The sequence below is a fragment of the Corapipo altera genome, unplaced genomic scaffold (assembly GCF_003945725.1).
Source record: "Corapipo altera isolate COAL_440 unplaced genomic scaffold, ASM394572v1 141, whole genome shotgun sequence".
Classification (NCBI taxonomy): Eukaryota; Metazoa; Chordata; class Aves; order Passeriformes; family Pipridae; genus Corapipo; species Corapipo altera.
This window is the reverse complement of record NW_020884971.1, coordinates 1159536-1180015: the sequence shown is the minus strand read 5'-3', so window position 1 is coordinate 1180015 and position 20480 is coordinate 1159536. Positions and strand designations below refer to the sequence as shown.

The following is a 20480-nucleotide window of genomic DNA, read 5'->3' as shown; positions in this document are numbered from 1 at the left end:
CTGAAAAAAATCAACTTTGAATGATCATGTAAATTATTTGACTTGCAAATGGTAACACAATCTCCCTGAGATTGTGTTACCATTTGCAAGTCAAATAATTTACATGAGAAGTTTTTTTTTATGTGGAAGTACATAAAATTTTAACTTTTTTACCTTGCTCTTTGCCATAACTTACTTACAAGAAACTCCACAGAAGCAGTAAAATTAACAACATCGTTGCACTGAGGATTGTACAAAATAAAGGAAAGAAAGGATTGGAATGGATGAATTTCGTTATACTATTCGTTTCCCAAAACCAAAATTATATGGGAAGATTCAATCCTTAACTACCATCTTGGTTTGTCAGGTACAGACACTACATTAAACTGAAATGATAATTTCAACTACAAAACATTTATATCTGGGTTAATTTTGTCAGTAATGAATTTGCTGCATATGGAAATGAAGGATTAATGTAATTGGCTAGAGTCAGGAACCATAATACCACTTGCCTGCAGCTATATCAGAGCATCTCTACTCTGATCTACACTTATAAAATCTAATCTCTTTTCAGTTTGATGTGGTGACCATAAAATATATTTTAAAGTGAAACTTGGCCTCAGGGTCTCAAGTAAAGAACACATTCTTATTTACTTCTCTCTAAAAATACATCCATGAATTTTTCAGAACTTTTGTTTTACTGCTTTAAAGAGAATAAATATCCCTGCCCTGGCTCCTTTATGAATTGCTTATGTATGTACGAGTGTCAAGCACCAGGCAACAGGATTGCTTTGATCAGTCAGGAATAACAGAAATTTTGTTTGGGAACTCTGATGATAATTACCCTCCCTTCAGATGTGGATAGAGATATAAACTGTGCCACAACATATGAGTTTGTACTGAAATCATGTATGTGGATTGTGCTGCCTTTTGTACTTCTGGCACTCTTGGATTTGTTATTTAAACTAGCTCAACAGAGTTTTTCTTTTCAGAAAACACTTAAGTTTCCTTCAGACATTAAAGCTTGCTAATCAAAACCAATTCCTTAGAAGCTGAAACAATTTTTGCCCTGTGCAGGGAAATTAAAAATGAACATTGAACGAGAGTATCATATTGATTATCATTAAATAAATAGAATAAATATGTATAATGGCTGAACCTGTGGTTTTTTTTGTTTCCCCCCTCCTCTGATTCCCTCAGCCTTGGCAAGGCAGGGTCAGTGACACTTTATGTCAGATGATCAGTTAAGTTTTGACACTCATCTATGCCTGAAGCCTTTGCCTACAGATTTCTTCCATCTTGCAATCAATCTAAGTGCAAGGCTCTGCTCTACTTCATGAACAGCAAATTGGTCAGGGGGTCAGGACACCCATATCCTGAGATACACCCAATCCAGGTGTCTTCCACAACAGGAATCCCCACCTGGATTTCCTGCACAAGGCAGTGATTTGATTCCATTGGGAATCTAGTCCATGTCCCTTGGGATCCATAATTTACAAAAATTGGCAAGCAAAGTAAGGTGAACAAATACAGACCTAACAATTTCTACTGTCTCAGCTAATTTCAGCTTAGCAAGTCAGGTTTCTCTAAATGAAGGAGATCTGCCAATTACATTTAAAGAATGTTTGGCAGTGGTTTTTACCCTCTTCCTGGTAGATAAAATGGAAGCGGATTTTTCATGTGGGGTATTATTATGCAATTTAAAATATGCATTCAAGAAAAGAAAAATGAGTCAACAGGCATTATGCTGTTCCAAGAACATCCTTGCATTTCAGCTGTGGTTTTTTGCCTTCCTCCCCTAAATCTCTGGGAAGCAGACACTGACAGAGTTAATAACAACACTGTTGCATGACATTAGGTTGGCCATTGGTTTTGCTTTGTCATTTCTTTAGACTCTAGTATAGAGGGAATCTTCACACAAACCTCTGTTGTCTCTGAGTGTAAAATTTGGATTATGAATAATTTCAGGTGGTAAACTGAAGATAAATCTTGGTCCATTGGCAGAGTCGTCCTTGTCATCAGCACTAATTGTAATAAATTGCTGCAAAAGAAAAGCACTCTGTAAAACAAACAGCTTTTTCTCTGGGTACATCACATACCAACAGCATTCCAAGACAGCTCTTGAATGTAAGGAACTGTGAAATAGCAGACCCCCCTCAGATACAAATGTATGTGATTATAAACACAGAGCAGATGCCAAACTACAACAGGCAATCTTTATTTGCTATTAAATTTAACCAACACAGAACTATGGCTGTAAAAATATACACCTTCCGCATTCTTATATACAAATATGTGCTAATGATAACACAACTGACTAAATAAAATCCTGCAGAAAACTCAGCAGCTGAGAGTTCTTTTCAGACTGTCACAAGAACTGCATGGGCACAGCCCATGTGTAGAGCCGTGTTCCTGTACAATACTAACCCCTCTTCCTCACAGATTGCCAGGAATAAATCTGTCAGCTGAGCTCCACAAGCACTGCACTGGGATTCTCTGAATATTTCTGTAACATCCAAACCAGGCTCACAACTGGGAAAACTGCAGCACACCAGCTTTGCTGCTGCTGGTGGATTCTCACAGCCAACACCAATCATACCTAATGCACAAAGCAGTGTGTGACTATTGAGAGCAGCTCACAAACAAAAAACACAGGGCAGTGCCTTTCTGTGTGCTCCAGGCATTTTGGCCAAAATTTCAAAACAAGTGTTCATTTACTGCCACTCGTTGGAGCTGTCAGAACAAAACTGGGCTGATACGCTGCAGAAAGAACCGTGTGGGCAGGGAGGGCAGTGGGCAGAGAAAGGTGGTGGGTGGGGAAAGGGTGGGCAGAGGGAAGGAGGAGAGCAGCAGGAAGGAGATGGGTAGGGATGCAGGTGGATAGGGATGGAGGTGGGCAGAGGGAAGGAGGGGGACAGAGAAGGAGGAGAGCAGAGGGAAGGAGGAGAACAGTCCATACCTGATTGCTCCGGGCATTCTCACACACAAAGGCCTCATAGGCTGCTGCGAATCTGGGGGCATTGTCATTGACATCAACCACCTTAATGGACACAGGGACTTTGGCTTCCTGGTGTTGCTTGTCTATGGGAGAAAGCAAAACCAAAATGAGAAGCAGGAAAACCTCTCAAAACAAACAAAATCCCACCTGCATCGAGGGAAAAATGCAATAGATGGAGGTATTTCTACTGGGATTTACCGCAGCTTATCAAACTGAGACACCTGGAAGGGTACAGAATTTATACCATTGATCATAAACTACCTCAGTGCAATACTTACGGACTTCAACTGCAAACACAGAGATATTATGCCAAGCAATTTCTTCCCTATCCAAAGCTTTTATTGTCTTGATATTGCCATCTTCTGCATTGATAACAAAATATCTTTCAAGATCAGTGTGACGATCAATTGAATATCTAAAGAAGATTGAAAATCAGTAATTAGAGAAAAGAAGGACTTACCAGTTTTGCACATCAAGATTTCTTCTATATAATTATTATTTCTGAATAACTGTAAGTAGTACACTTATTGTTGCCCTCAATATCATTGTCAAAGGGATGATACATGTTCTTTAAAAAGGAGCATCACCTGGTTGGTTTCTACATTTAGAAAAATAATACACCAGAATGTTTGTAATAAGTGAAAATTGCTGGATTTGAAGTCTCTGTATTAAAGCCCTAAAATATTCTTTATTTTTTTCTCTTACAAAACATGATAAAAATATCTACTGAGATATTTGTGTTTTCTTCTGTTTCATATTAATCATGGCCATCTTTTAAGTCTTCTGATCTTTTCTTTACTCAGAATATTAATTGATCATACCAATTTATTAAATATTGTCCCCTAGCTGCACATTCATACAGTTTCAGACAGCTCTGACTTTCATATCTTCACATTGTAATTCTTTGAAATGTTAAGTATACCCACTGAAGAGAGCTTTATAATTTAATTTACACTGAGAACATGACAAATGAAAATAAACTAATAAAAACTGTTATAAGAATTCTTCCCTGTCAGGGTGGGGAGGCCCTGGCCCAGGTTGCCCAGAGAAGCTGTGGCTGCTCCATCCCTGGAACTGTCCAAGGCCAGTTTGGAGGGGGTTTGGAGCAACCTGGGCTAGTGGAAGGTGTCCCTACCCATGGCAGGGGGTGGAACAAGATGAGCTTTAAGGTCCAACCCAAACCATTCCATGATTCCAAGACAATCCAACATAACTGCAGAAAATAGGTGTCTGTATGTGCTTGTCTTTAGCAATTAACAACACAACACAGTCTCTAATCTACTGCTCAGATTTCTATGTTTTCAGGAAAAAACACATTGCAATAACAGCACAGGGTATTTGTGGAAATTATAATTTAGAATAGAGTTATCAAAGATGCCTTAAAGTATAATTCAATTAGACACAACTGTGGTATGATACAGGCTTTGAGAAACTGCAACAAGCATAAATCCAGTGCTGGAGAGTTAAAGTTATTAATATTCTGGGTGTATGTAGCTCTCTCACACTACCTTAATAACCTGCATAACAATTCGAAAAGCTAATGCTTGGCAGCAAACAGCAAGAATGCAGTCTACCTTATAGCACTGTTGGCAGCATCAGGGTCTTTGGCATGTACTTTTCCCACCACAGTACCAGATGCTGCATTTTCTTGTACTTCAAAAATGTAACCTGGCTTCAGAAACACAGGGGGCTCATCAGCATCTTCCACTGCTATTTTCACTGTCACCGTGTCCTTGAACGGGCCATTGCTGATGAACTTGGGGTCAATGTGGACATTGGCTGCCTCCACCTTCAGGCTGTAGGACTTTTTGGTTTCATAATCTAAAATCTGCGAGAAACAAGAAGACAATGCATTCCATAATTAGGAAATCCAGAGTGTAAAAGCAGCAAGCAGTGCCCTTGTATTCAATACATAAAACAAATGTGAACATCTGTCAACAAGCTTGGACTGAAATGTATGTATTTAAAAACAGAAAGACTCAAACGGAAGGAGCTACATTCTACGTATGGAGCAGCATAGGAAGGCACTCAAAGTATCACAGCAGAGTCCTTGCCTTGCTCTTTGCTTGCTGTATCACTGAGGAAATCATCTGTACTGGGAAAATTAACCTGTTATTTGTGAAGCCTTTCAGGTGGCACAAAAGGGCAAGGGACAGGGAAGGGGCTCCCATGAGAGGCCAGGCTTCCTCTATCCCCAGCTGGCAGGATTCTACATGGGCGTGGTTTGAATTGCTACTGGGTGTCCCATGAGATAGGACACAGAGAAGTTAAATTATTTAAGTAGTGGGGAAAATATTGGGAGCCTGAGCAAAGTCACAGCACATCTGCACTTTCGTTGGCATAAGAGTTGCAGTGCTGGTGGCCTCGAATTCATCCTGTAGGTGCCAACCACAATTCCCAAAGTCTGCTAACACCATAGACTGAGAGGTGCCCCACCATGCACAGCTTGTGTGTTTCGCATTTTAAAACACACAAAAAATCCACTTCCACTTCTAGAACAGATACAGGAATTGAACCAGGGCACAGTTTTGAGTAAAGGAGACCTCTGGGTGTCTTTCTGAGGGACTGCCCCAGTGGGCAGGGCAGGGCTAACTATGAAGTTAAGTTGCCCAGGCCTTCTCCTCTAAGTTCTGACTATCTCCAAGAGAGAAAAACAGCTTTGAAGATACAAAGGGCAAAATAATAATGCCTAAATAATGAATAAATTATGATTTATAATTTGGAATTCTAAATTAATTTAATAACGCTTTCAAAGTTCACACTGATGGGTTGTACATGAAATCCCCTCTGCTGCTTTTTGCATAGCCTGTGACTCCTTCAGAACACTGTTGTGGACAATGCACAGCTGAAGAATCCAAACTATCAGGCATGAGGCTGTTCAGACTGAACATAAAGCAACAGTGAATGTCTGCTACTTATCAGCACTGGGCAAAACTTTATTAACAATGAAGCTGATGGCATCATATTTTACTGTGACTTTTTATTATGAATTCATTTAGTTTGTGCAATTAATCCACTGTACGGTATTTATGCAACTCTTCTTGGTTATTTTCTTCCATTCCAATTCAGCTAATGGGGAAATGGAATATTAAAAGTTAATTACACCTTTAGAAATTAAGTGAATTTGCATTTACTAATATTTTAGCTTAGGTGGTAATCCATTATTACCAAATATTCTGTCAGAAACAAAGAACACTGCACATTAGTGGGTATTACCCACCTTCTTAAGCTTTACTACCCCTTCCTGAGTCTCATAGTCCGTTGTAATTTCAAACATGTCCATGCCATCTCCATCGATGATGCTGTAGGCTACCAAGCCATTTTCCCCAATGTCAGGATCTTTGGCCTTCACTCTTCCTACTTCCTCTCCTGGGATAGCTGCTTCTGACACTGACATCTGGTACACACCTGGGGGAGGGAAAACAGGCATTTCCTGAAGTGTGCACTCTGCTCTCCAGCTGTACTGAACTCATTGAACTTGTAAGTTCCAAATAAACACAGTAATTTTTTTACATTTTCAACCCCCCTGAAGGAACGTTTGTTTTATGTTATGTGTTGTTATGTTTATGTTATGTTATGTTTTTTATGTTTGTTATGTTTGTTATGTTATGTTCGTTATGTTATGTTAAAAAGAGCTCTGAGAAGCAAGCCATCTGTGAAATCTTAAAGCACATGGCTAATCTATATAACTTGACCTTCTCCCTGATGATTTACACTCCATCTCTGTCCCTCTCTCTTCAGGGGGGGTTAAAAGGACATTCAGAATGCAGAAATTGTGACATCAAGGTTATCATTTATATCAGAAATGTTGTTAGAGAAATGGAAGGAGAACTCTCATATGCTCATGGTCTGACCTTCAACTCTGTTGAGTCCAGAAGCATTTCTGCTCATTCACCCAGGAGCCATAAATTATATTCAATGAGTTGGATAAGATCTCTCTGCTGTGCTGGCTAAAGAATAAATCTGCTGCTTTCTATGTCTTTACTTTGTAGTGTGAATGTACAGTAACAACGATTATTAAAATTCAGCACCACAGACAATATGTATCGATTTGTATGGGGTTCCAAACCACAACAAAAATGGCTTTCCCATAACTCCAGTAGGAAAACCACTCCCAAACATCCCACAGATGTATTGCCTTACAGAGCTTTCCCTGGGTATTCAGAGACACCAGAGGAGAGCAACACTGTTCCTGGATAAATCTCTCTCCAACAGTTGCCCTTTAAGCAGCATTTCTGGGACCTGGAAACCCCCTCCAGAGCTCAGATAACATGACCTGATCCTAAGTGTACAAATCTATGTCAGCATTTTCAGCCACCTCATCAGCGTTAATAACTTGGGGAGGGGAAAAAAAAAGAAAAAAAGTATGAGAAAAAATAATCTAATTTATTCCCCTCCATAATTGCTCTTTTTTTTGCTACATGAGCACCCTTGGAACATCAGGAGACTTATACCAGGCAGGGACTTGGCTCATTACCTGTTAAAAAAATTGGCACATGTCATTGAAATAGGTCATTAACTCCAGTCACAAAGAACCCAAAATTTAAGTACGTAACTCATTAATGGTTTGAGCAATGAGCATAAAAAAAAAAAACAACCCCAAAAAAGGGAAATAAGAATCAAAAAATCAATTGTTTGTTTGTACAGACAGGTAAAATCCTGGTTTTGTCTTAAAAAACATTCCCAATTCAGGTTTTAATTTGGGGAAGAATGATTAAGTAGAATAACTATTATTTCTGATAATTTTAAATATTCTTCCAAAAGATTCAGTAAAGTGGCTTGAATTTGTAGAAAAAAATCCATAATTTGATGGAGTTAACAAAAGGCCATACATTGGGGTCCCAGATCCTGATCTGGAGTGAAAAGGCACATCTGTAAGTTATATGAAACCTGACATTTTTAGGATTCAATACGTTTCTTTGAGAATGGTAAATAATTCTGGCACAGATTTTTCATTTAGGAACCAACTATGTCACTTTAGCTCTTGTATGAAAGTCCAGGAAGCTGAAACATTGGAGGAGGAGAAGTTGCAGAGATGATCATGTCCAGAACATATCAGGGTCATAACTGTTGCTCAGAGGAGAATCAGTATGGGCTGGGATGGTGCTTACACTGCACTCCAAAAAAACCCTACAGCCATGCAGTGATGAAATGGAGAACAGATGTGTGAGTCCATTAATGTGCTTCCTCCCAGCTGTGAAGACTGAATCTGTTAATGTCGGCACTGGTTAATTTTATGTGTGAAAAGTAAATAGCACAGGTATAAAAAAAATTACTTAATTTGACCACCAGAATTGAACTTCAACAATTTAAAAATGTAATAGTGGCAAATTTAGTTTGCTTTGCCATGGTAAATAGAAGTCTTCAGGAATAGCCAGTCTTTTATCCTTGAGGGCATTCACTATTCACCAAGAGTGTTTATAGAAGTAAAGGATGATGCATCCATACTTAAAATGCAAAGCTATGTGAAATAAAAACAATGCCACTCATTCACCTCCAGGCTTGTCAAAGGCCTGAAAGGGCCCAACCAGGAGCTGTTAACAGATTGTGCAACATTGTCATCAAGGGGCAAGAAAGGCAAGAGCCTCCAGGCCTGTGAAATACAGGGGCAAGAAGCTAAAGTGAATCTGCTTTCCTTTGCCTGTCTTCATCAAACCCAAAGAGGATTCGTTTGCTGAAAATGACCCTCCAAACTCTGCTGGCAAAGAGCTGAGAACCTGGAGCGGTGAAAGGCACGACATGGGGTCACTGCAGACTCCTTTCAGACACTGCAAGTCTCAGAGGAGAGCTTTGTGCAGACACACAGGGTGACTGCTGAGTCCTGCACCCCCAGACAGGAGAATCTGTTCCTGCACAACACCTGCAGGGGCTTTTGTTTTAACTTCCTCCTATTTCTCTGCAATGATTCCCTGAAGTTCCTGTGGTCTGAACAGAGAAGTAAACACCACTTGCTTTTTTAAAATGTCTTTTACATCCATGCTGTAAATATGAAAATGGGAAAGGAAGTAAACCAGCTTATCCCAGCACTACTGAGGGGCAGGTACATGTTCCAGTATTTTGGATTGATTTGGTTTAATGCACAAGAGAGACCTCAAGAAATGCGGCTTCTTCCTTCATTGACAGAGAAGTCCACATTACGTCTCCCTGCTAATATAACAGTTATATGACATGGTCTAGTAGTTCAAAAAATTAAGTGTTGGGTTAGGAATCTTTGTAGTCTAATCCTGAGCTTAAAAATGTCTCACTTTGCAACACAAAGCAAATAATGCAGACACTAAAGCTCCGTGTTACTAGCAAAAAATGTGTAACTAATGTTTCTTTATTCAACTGCAATAACCCAGCAGTTACTGCTTTTTCAAGCTTTGTATATGTCTGATACTACACAAACGTGGGTACTATAGAAAATGGGAGCAAGGATCTTGTTCTTACTTTGTGGGAACTTTGGTGGGTTGTCATTGACATCTGTAAGTGTAATTGTCACTTTGGTTGTCCCTGAGAGGCCTCCCATGTGTCCTCCCATGTCTTTCGCCTGTATTACAACATGATATTCTTCCTTGGCTTCTCTGTCCATATTGGGAAGGGCAGTTCGGATAATTCCTGGAAATACAGAGAAAGTGTGGCACACACAAAGTTTCACAGGTTCACATTATGAAAAACTGGATGCTGCATAAAACACAGTAATATTTGCAGTGATGGTACAGATTTTGTTTTCCCTACACTGTGCATTTTGCTGCGTAAGGAAAGTAGCCCAAATATTTGACACAGGACAACCCTGGAGAATAACAGTTCAGCACAGAAATAGGCATTTCTGTCACACCATATCATACCCCAAAGAAACAGTAAATATACCCAGCTGTACTGCCTCAGTCAATACATTTAGTTCATTTTGAGGCATTCTGGTTGTGAGGTCCAATAAACTGCTCAATACCTGTTTGAGCTTCCACCGAGAAGTACGGCTGACCTTCCAGAATGCTGTAAACCAGTTTGGCACTGTTCCCATAGGTAGGATCATCAGCATCTGAAGCTGTTACCTGAATAACTGATGTACCTAAAAAGGGAAAGCAAACACAGGAGGAATCCAGTCAGAAGCAAACCTGTCTGTAAGAACCGTGCAGAGATGCTTTCAGTCATTCAGCATAACTATAGCTGAACTTTTTTATTTCCACATTTGGGAAATGAAAAAGAAAATTTCTTGACAGTTTCTATATGACAAAATAGACTCATACAATCCAGAAAGATTTGTCACCAGCTGTGATGTGGATTAATGTTCTAAACAGTGAAGATATAAAAGTCAGCAGTCACTCTGTACCATTATGGTTTTTTTCCTCAGTAGTTTTAAGCCTTATATTGCTTTTGTCATTAGAGAGCCAAACAATAGAGTTTTCTTTTTTCATTTTTCTCAGTAAGTTTTCAGAGAAATCATTCCTGTAGAAATCTCTGAGACAAACACAAGCTCAAAGAGGAGATGAAAATGGAATAGAGTGTGTGGCAGTAACTCCTTAGCTTTATTACACAGCTCTGCCAGAGGAATGATCTTGATGTTTACCCCAGAGGATTCACACCCCATAAATTCCAGGGGGCTCTCATGCTCCTTCCTAGGAGGAGATAGTCCTGTTCTAGGAACCATCCAAAGACACTTCAAGTCTGATAGCTGGGAGCTGTGCAGGCTTTGATTTGGTCAGCAAATTAGAGACATTGACAGAGTCACTGGCTGAGCATGAAGTAAATTTTACTTCCCAAAATTCTTGACAATAAGAATTAAATAAAGTCAAGGCATACTGACAAAGCAACACTTTCTCTAAGGCCAGGAGTTGCAGTGCATTTCTGAGTACTCACCTACATTTGATCTCTCTGGCACATTGGCATGGTAGTTTTCATGAAGAAACTCAGGTGGGTTGTCATTTATATCTTGCACTTTGACAATGAATTCCGAGGGTGGTTCCAAAGGTCTGTTGGTGTTCCTGTCCACAGCCTGTGCCGTGAGGGTGTACTGAGCTCTCTCCTCCCGGTCCAGTGTCTTTGTTGCATGGATGTTCCCTGATTTGTCATCAATAACAAAAATGATTCCTGCTCCTTCACCTGAGAGAATGTATTTAATGTTTCCATCTCCAGAATCAATATCTGAATGAAGCTACAAAATGAGAAACAGACATACCTTAACAAGGTACCACATTTCATGGATGAGCTTATGAAACAAAAACGTTCAGGAAAATACTATAATTTCAGAGTTTTTAAAAACCTTGTCTTACACCAGGCAATAATCCACACTCGGGCACATGGTGTGACCTCATCTACCCTGCACTCAGGGCAGCTGCCAGCCCAGATCTGCATCCTGCCACACACAGGCTGCTGCTGAGACCCAAGCCTTCACATTTAAGATTTAAAGAAGAGAATACACGAGAAGATAATTATAGCAGGTTCTTTATTCAAACCCAGTTGGAAGGAAGAGTCATTTTTAAAAACATTTTTGTGCACTTCATACAAATCATATTCTACTGGGTTGCATGTAAAAAACTGTTAAGTGATAAATGGGATGCAACCAGTGAGCTCAGCAGTGTGCCCAGGTGGGCAAAGGAATCCTGGCTTGTATCAAGAATAGTGTGACCAAGGAAGTGATTGTCCCCTGTGCTGGCCCTGCTGAGGCCCCTCGAGTGCTGTGCCCAGTTCTGAGCCCTCACAGCAAGAGAGACATTGAGGGGCTGGAGCGTGTCCAGGGAAGGGAACGGAGCTGGGAAGGGGCTGGAGTAGCAGGAGCAGCTGAGGGAGCTGGGGGGGGCTCAGCCTGGAGAAACAAAGGCTCAGGGGGGACCTTCTGGCTCTGCAACCCCCTGACAGGAGGGGGGAGCCGGGAGGGGTGTCGGGCTCTGCTGTCAGGGAACAAGGGACAGGAGGAGAGGGAACGGCCTCCAGCTGTGCCAGGGGAGGCTCAGGTTGGACAGGAGAAGGAATTTCTTGCTGGAAAGGGTGGTCAGGCCTTGGCAGGGGCTGCCCAGGGAGGTTTGGAGTACCCATCCCTGGAGGTGTCCCAGGAAGGCCTGGCCATGGCACTGAGTGCTCTGGGCTGGGGGATAAGGTGGGGATGGGGCACAGGGGGGATCCATGGGCTGGGAGGGCTTTTCCAACATTAATGATTCTCTGATTCTGTGATTGCCAACTGGAGTGATTGCCAACTAATTGCACCCTCTTTAATACAAAAGAAGAAACAAATGCTTACTAAATACTCTTACTTCGGCAACCAATACACAACTTCACTTTGATGGATGAGGGAAACATTGAGCCAAATTACAGATTTATTGATTTTATATTGACATCCACAAATTACTAATGCTAACCACCTCTTAAACCGGGCTGTCAGAATGGTATTTGCTGACATTGGTCCTGTTTCCCCACTCTTTTTGTGCTGGTGTTAAGTCAACAGAGTTCTGCTGACTGTTTAAAAACTGGCAAATATACTTGTTTATTTATCTATTTATATTCTGCTAGTGTTAGACAGTAGCAGAATAAAAAACTAGTTGAGGATGTGTGTACATACACGTGCACACAGATATCTCTCACTCTGTACACACCCCTTCATATGTTTGATTTTACTGATAAATTGAAAACGAAATGGTGAGAAGATACCTATTGAGTAGGACGCTTTTACTGAGCTGCTGGGTTGGACATTACGTTTTTAATTACTACTTTTAAAGTCCCAAGAATGATAACAGATATTCTTGGTACATATTGTTGCTCAAGTACTTCTGTGGTTCTTCCTGGTTTGCCAAATAACAGCTTTCACACCTTCGTGCAAGGACTGCTGAGGTCAATGGAAATATTTGTATTGCCTTAGGTGGTATTTTGCTTAACATCTACACTGAGCTCCAAGAAAGTGATTCTAGGTGAATAAGTAGCTGTTGAAGAAGCAGCTAAAACAACACAAGGGTAAGAGCAAGAAGAAACAACGGCAAGAAAAAACTCAGCAACACACAAAATAACAATATAAATTAATAATATTAATAGATGACAGAGAAGGAAATTCTTTCTTACCCTTCCCACTAGCACAGGATCTGGTCCTGTGTACTCTTCTATAACAAAGAACTGATTCCACACCCAGCCTCTCTTGGAGCGGTGCAGGACTTGTCCCTCCTTGCCTTTCTCGTGGTGCCCGTGGAGCGATGGCCGGGACTGGTTCAGTGGCCCCGTGCTCAGGGTGTGGCTGTAGCACAACATGCTCAGGCAGAGCAGAGCAGCCTGTAAACAACTGTCCTCCTTCATTTTTGGTTATTTTGTAGGCACAGAAGTATCCAAGAATCTACCCCTTCCACCTTGGAACTCAAAAAGTTTGAGGCTGCTGAAGTTTCACACAGACTGTTGTGCATATGGGATGCCACCACACATTAAACACATCACTTTAATGCTCTGCAGCTTCCCAACTTAATTCCTGAAAGAAAGCAAAATGGAGAAGATTGTCACTTCTTTATAGAAGTCTCTGAGGATGCAGTAATTTTTTTATTAAGTGAAATAAAACTAGGACTTCCTTGATAAATGTCAAGATAAGAAGACTAAAATAAATCAATAATTATGAAATACAGACTAATGAGCATATTTGGTGCTTTGTTACATGGAACTGCCACCTTGTAGAATCTCCTGACTGGCTGGTTTGGACAGTCACTGGCTGGAAGTTGAAAGATAGGGAATTATATTCTCTCATGATCCTTTCAAATGGATTTAGCCCAAAATGCAAGGTAACTATAGAAATGCCTAATTTATATCTAATCTCTTTTTGGATCTTAGATATAAGCCTTAGATATAAGCTGCTAAACCACAGGTCTGCATTTAAGGGAGAGACCAAGACTTATCAAGGATGTAATATTTCTACACGTTCAACACATTTCCACGCTGAACACAACACCCATGTTTTTCTAGGCAGGAGCAGTGGCTGACAGAGCTCCAAGGACCTACAGTTTGGATTTAGACCCTTGAAACACCTCTGACCCTTGAAACACATCAAAGTAGAGAAGCAGCATTGATTGCCCAAATCAGTTTGCTGGCTTTGGGCTGGTGAGAGTAACTACCACAAACCAATAAAAACTTGATCAGATATTTTTGATAATGTAACAATTGATTTAGTTATTTATTTCTAGTACTACATTGATGTCTTCCTTTCTCATACTTCTTAAAACACTAGGTCCGAATTAATATTTGAAGGAGAAATTGCATAATACAGTGAAACCTGAACTAAACCTTCAGCAGCTTCCAATCCATCACAAAGGTCAATTTGACTTATCCCTGGGGTTTCCAATATATTCTTCTTGAATCTTTATAGAACAACCAATTTTACAAGCTCCCTATGATGTTTCTTTCAGCTTTCAGTGTAATTCACTTTACTCTTCTGCAAAATACTAACAAAACATTTGATGTTATATTCATACAGGCGCATGTATAAACATGTGCTACCATCAGCTTTAAAAAAGAACGATTTTTTAATGAGAAATAAGATCTTACACTTGGTATTTGCAGCAGGGAAAATGTGAATAGAGGGAAAAGCTTGAACCTACACCCCAATCTATAACTCCAGCAACAGAAAAACATCTCACTGGTACCAAACCCACTCATGTGGGGGGCGTCTGTCTCACCTCCTGAGCAGTCATGCCCTCCTGTCCATATCCCTTTGCACAGGTACATAAAAATACATTGGCAAAAGGGGGTCAGAAGTAAAAGATTAAATATCTGGATTTATTTGCTCAAAAAAGATAAGTTCTTAATTTTATGTCATTGAGAACTGAAATAACCACAATTACAAGTCCACAATGGCTCCAGCATAATGAATTCGATGAAATTCACCCAGAGAGGTGTGAACACACTCAGGCTTTCATAAGCATATTTACTAAGTGTATTAGTTGTATCCATTTAATTTTTTACTATTGTTATATGATGGCGCATTACAGATTACTCATACCAGCATGGAAGACATGAAAAAGAAAACAATTTCTATTATTTTGCCCAGGAAAATGTTTTTATTTTCACATGATATATGTGTGTGAAATTTGGAGCATTAGGTCTGTGGGTTTTATTTTGTATCTCCATTTTGTTGAGAGGTAAAAACAATTTAAGACTTAAAGGGCCTGAGAAACTGAGATTTCACCTACTTTGGAGGTGGCTTAAAGACGAAAAGTCTTTCAACACTAGATTATAGTGACTTTCAATGATAATGGTTAATTCTGAGAGGAAAGGACACTCCTTTTTCCACCCAGATTTGCACAGAGAAAATGAAATTGAAGCCCTAGGTATGCAGCATTTACTTACCACGGTTCCCCAGCACTGAACTTTATTAAACATAGTACATCTTTATAAACACAACCCATCAAATTCTCTGCTCATCCCACAGGTGTAGACTGAGTTACTCTGTCCGGTGTATAAACACCTCTTGTTTTACATCCTTGTGGAAATGTTATCTCCAGCACCTGAGTGGCCTCTTCGCCTACAGGAATTTATTGACGTAACCAAATCCTGCACCTTATGGCAGGTCAGTCTGCTTCATAATTGCATCCAGCTAATCAGTGATGCTGCTGTTTCAGACAAAGTTTGCTCTGGAGTGTCCTTCTAGTGAAACAGTCAGGCCAGGCCCAGTCCAGGTGATTACCCTGGACAGGGACACTGCTACAGGGATCTGTACTACAGGGATCACTTGTGCAGCAGATAGAGGGGCTTGGGCTCCTGGAATGCTAAAAGGAGGCTACATGCTCCAGACAGAACTGGAATAGGATATATTCCTGGACAGCTGTGCATTTTTAAACCTGATGTGAAAAACGCCTGTAAGTAAACTGCTTATGTTAATAGACTTTGGATGCATTTGAAAATTAAACTCACTGACAATCATTCACCATTAACATCATATAATGATCTCAACTGTGAAAATAAGTAAACAAATACCCCCACTACTCCAAAAGTTCTCAATACTTTTATGTAAACCAGTAAACACTTTGTAAAGCTGCTTACCAATAATGGAAAAGCCAAGCTGATACATATGTGTTTAATATCAGCTATTCAAGTGTGAAGTGCTGGAAACAAACTGGTAATCCCAGGTCCATGGCTAATTTATTAATAAGGATTAAAGCAAAAATTATTTGTTATCTTTTATTTTATCCTCTGCATGTACATGTATGGGAACATATCTTCAAGCTAAAGAAAACTGTTATCGCTCATCCACTACTTCACAGAATCACAGACTGGTTTGGGTTGGAAATGACCTTAAAGCCCATCCAGTGCCACCCCCTGCCATGGGCAGGGACACCTTCCATTAGTCCAGGTTGCTCCAAGCCTCGTCCAAACTGGCCTTGGACACTTCCAGGGATCCAGGGGCAGCCACAACTTCTCTGGGAAACCTGTGCCAGAGCCTCACCATCCTCAAAGGGAACAATTCCTTCCCAATATCCCATCTAACCCTGCCCTCTGTCCATGGGAAGCCATTCCCCCTGTCCTGTCACTCCAGCCCTTGTCAATAGTCTCTCTCCATCTTTCCTGTAGCCCCTTCAGGCCCTGCAAGGCCACAATCAGGTCACCCCAAAGCTTCTCTTCTCCAGGCTGAACAATCCCAACTCTTCCAGCCTTTCCTCCCAGCAGAGCTGCTCCATCCCTCTGCTCATCTTGGTGCCTCCTCTGGACTCTCTCCAGCAGCTCCATGTCCTTGCTGTGCTGTTCCCCAGGGCTGGAGCAGCTCTGCAGGGGGGTCTCACCCCCCCTGCCCTGCTGCCTACGCTGGGGGATCAGCCCAGGGCACGGGGGGTTCTGGCTCCCGGCACACATGTCCAGGGCACGTCCAACTTGGGCTAAAAAAAACCCCTAAGCCTGTTTATAGTAATTGCTTCTGTTTTGAGTTATAAAGTCAAAGGACTCTATTCTAGTAGCAATGCCGAGTTGGTTCTTTAGTAAGTGACCTACAGGAAGTCAGGCTACAGTTCAAGCTGGAGCTGCAGGCAATAAGGTCTCCCTGGCCTCCTCATGCCCCTCCTGAAGGTCCTGCTCTGCTCACTCATGCCGTGTTGCCCCAGCAGGGAGCCCTCTGAGAGCCCTCTGACTCCCACAGCAGAAAAGCTGAGAGAATAAATCCACAGGGTTCCACTGAAGTCTATGAAATTACTCAAATTCAAAACAGTTGCAGTTTGTCCTTTTATAAATTGCATTTTATTCTGGAAGTCAAGGTGCACAAGATACTCTCAGGTTAGAGCTAAAATTTATAAAGTGAGCCCTTTTCTCTTGTGGAAAAGTACCTCGTAATCCTGCAAGCATGGAATAGAGATGTGAGGATGGCAATTGCTGCAGCTGCCTGGGCTGCTCCTTGAGTCAGTGTCCCAAAATTCTGTGTGCAGTACTTTTAATCAGGCACTGCACAGATAGTGACCTATCAGACTCATTTGCTGTGAATGTTTGTAATATTTTATTTAAAAAATCACAACATTTATATGTCCTCAAAATTACTGCTATTTCTGCTCATAGATTATATTCCTCAGCTACAGCAAACAAATCTCAATGGACAGTTTACCCAGCTACAACATTGTGCTGGTTTGGTCTGGGATAGAGTTAATTTTCTTCCTGGTAGCTGGTCCAGTGCTGTGTTTTGGATTTAGGAAGAGAATAATGTTGATAACACACTGATGTTTTAGTTGTTCCTGAGTAATGTTTATACTGAGTCAAGGACCTTTCAGCTTCTCATGTCCTCCCTCCAGGAGGCTGGAGGGGAGGCACAAGAAGCTGAGAGTGGACACAACTGGACAACTGACCCAAACTGGCCAAAAGGACCTTCCAAATCATTACAACATCAGGTTCAGCACATAAACTGGGAACCACTGCTCAGGAACTGGCTGGGCACGTCTGTGACTGGTGAAAAATTGCATTGTGCATCAATTGTTTTGTACATTCTAATTCTTTAGTCCTCATTATCATTCTTTTCTTCCTTTTCTGTCCCTATAAAGCGTCTTTATCTCAAGTGATGAGTTTTCTCATTTTTACTCTTCCAAGACTCTCCCCCATCCCAGGGGAGGAGCAGGGGAGTGAGCAAGTGCCTGTGTGGTGCTGAGTTGCTGGCTGGGGTTAATCCACAGCAGACATCCATTTGGAATCGCACAACATGTAATTTTGAAAATCCAAGTTTTCCTAAGAAATCTGTAAAAAAGCTGCTTCCCACTTCCTTAAGCATAGTGGATGCCAGATTTCACAAAATCATAGAATAAGATGAGTTGGATGGAACTCATTAGGACCATGGAGTTAAACTCCTGGCCCTACACAGACACCCCAACAATCCCACTGTGTCCCTGAGGGCGTTGTCCAAACCCTCCTGGAGCTCTGGCAGCCTTGGGGCTGTGCCCACTGCCCTGGGGAGCCTGGGCAGTGCCCAACCAGCCTCTGGGGGAAGAATCTTTGGCTGAGATCCAACCTGAGCCTGCCCTGACACAGCTCCAGCCATTCCCTGGCTGCTGTCCCTGGTCCCCCCAGAGCAGAGCTCAGTCCCTGCCCCTCCTCTACCCCTCATGAGAAGCTACAAACTATCCTTGCACTAAGATAGACTGTTGTCAAAAGGAAGAATTCCATTAACATATTTTGATTGCATACAAACAAGTGTTGGCAGTTTTGGTATTGAATAATAGCTTTATCGAGGGTAAAGAGAGAACAAGAGTTAACAAGATCCAGTCACATCAGCAGGGCACAGGAGAGCAATGAAATTAGCAGATGCTGCCCGTGTAAGTTGATCAGTTGAGCTATGCAGGACTGAGAAATGTCCAAAAAAATCTAGTCCACACTCTGAAAAACAACATACACCATGGGGTGCATACAGAAATGTTTGCATGGAAATAAAATATGTTCCTAAATCCTTGGGAGAACATGCTGTCTGGACATTTCTAGATACACAAACAGTATGTCTATGCTGTGTACTTGTAGCTATTACTTAGTCCTAAAGTTTCAATTTTGACATAAGAAAAGTCTGTTCTTCTACTCTCAGAAAATAATATCCATCGATATTCCTACTGGAAATACACTATTCATGTAAGAATTCAATTAAGAACACATCTATCATAAACCTGAAAAATAATATATCCAAGTCCACACGGAAAACATACTCTAAAAAGTCAGTGTGCTCTACACAGCTTCACACTAATGTGAATGACTGCTCAGAGATCACTAACAGCAAAAACTAAAGAGCCAACAAAGATTATTTTAACGACAAGACCAGTGGCGGAAGTGAAGACTGGCCAATTTTAAATTCCTTTCATTATATTTATAGCAAAAATAATCCCAAACATTCCTGATGATTTCCTGCATGCTATTAAATGACAATATGCCAAGTTATAATAGACTAAACAATTTTTCTGATTCGTCTAGGCTGTAAGTTCTGGATGATACATTAAAATAGCAATTGTTCTCAGGAATACACTTGGCAGAAAGCAGCCAAGACCACAGTGTAGCAATATAATAATGGATGATTATGTTCTGAAATGTGTTGCACAAGTATCAAGTAAATATAGCAAACTCCCAGTTCAAATGTGATTTTAGCTGCAATTAGAATTAACTGAGAAGATGAATGATTAATTTTACAGTAATTTTATCATCAGACAAGGAAATGAATAGTTTTTTAATGACATAATAAATATTGGATCGTATTAGTTCTGGAGTTGAGAGTGTCTGAGTTTTGGGCAATCAGGGTCATGAAAACGAGCAGTTCCCATGGAAAGAAGGTAGGAATCAGATTTCTAGATCAAATAATCAGACGAGTCCCACTGAGCCCTTACTGGTAAATCTTTAGGGTATATCATGAATTTACCTGCTTTGGGAGTTTTTACTAAAACAGAATTGAGTTATGTGGAAGAGCTTTGTGCACAACCATTCCATCAGTTGTGTGCACTGATGAATATGTGAGTAGTTCAGCCTGGCATGTATCTTCATACTCTTGTACATTGCTGCATTCAAACACCTGATGCCTACCTATTGTCAAGAAATTTTGTGTACATTAATATGAAAATATTTTTGAAGGATATTAGTTCTTGGTGCAGAAAGCTATTCAGATCTAACCACCCAGTTTCACACATCTTGGTAACCCAGCAGTTGGGTTTGATTTGATTTTTCTCTGTTTAACAAAACATTGTTCTTTTCCTTGACTCACTTCAAGAAAATTATGCATAAAAAAGTAAACAAATAGCCTGTTCCCTTTGGTTTGTGAAACAAAATAAAACACTAGGGATCAGTACCTTGTGCCTTTAATTTAATTCTCCTGGTTACTTTTGATTTTAAAATGTTCTGCATTATCAGACCAATCTTTGAATAGTTTTTAGCTTAGACTTCACATGGAAATAAGGCCTCTCCTTTTATTTACATGAAATAATGTTATGCGACATATCAGGTCCTACATAGGTAGTTTGCATGACACATGTAGCAAAGTCCTGAAAAATGCCAAACTTTGAGATTCTAGGTACTCTAAAGACTCGAATTAGGATTATCTTGTTTTTCTACTGGAACTAGACTAAGACTGATT

At 40.7% G+C, this 20480-nt stretch overlaps 1 protein-coding gene across 3 annotated transcripts in view; it reads right to left on the bottom strand.

The window, feature by feature from the left end:
- The window catches only part of CDH11 (cadherin 11), an 84549-nt gene that overhangs the window by 8564 nt on the left and 55505 nt on the right, over positions 1-20480 (bottom strand). For all 3 annotated transcript variants that reach the window (XM_027665144.1, XM_027665146.1, XM_027665145.1), the window contains exons 3-11: positions 13004-13397; positions 10814-11108; positions 9906-10025; positions 9407-9574; positions 6198-6385; positions 4552-4805; positions 3256-3392; positions 2939-3060; positions 1903-2020 (exon numbers count right to left, since the gene is read on the bottom strand). In XM_027665144.1, the coding sequence (XP_027520945.1) occupies positions 1903-2020; positions 2939-3060; positions 3256-3392; positions 4552-4805; positions 6198-6385; positions 9407-9574; positions 9906-10025; positions 10814-11108; positions 13004-13231 (1630 nt within the window). In that variant the 5' untranslated portion in view covers positions 13232-13397. The remainder of the gene's footprint in view (positions 1-1902; positions 2021-2938; positions 3061-3255; positions 3393-4551; positions 4806-6197; positions 6386-9406; positions 9575-9905; positions 10026-10813; positions 11109-13003; positions 13398-20480) is intronic.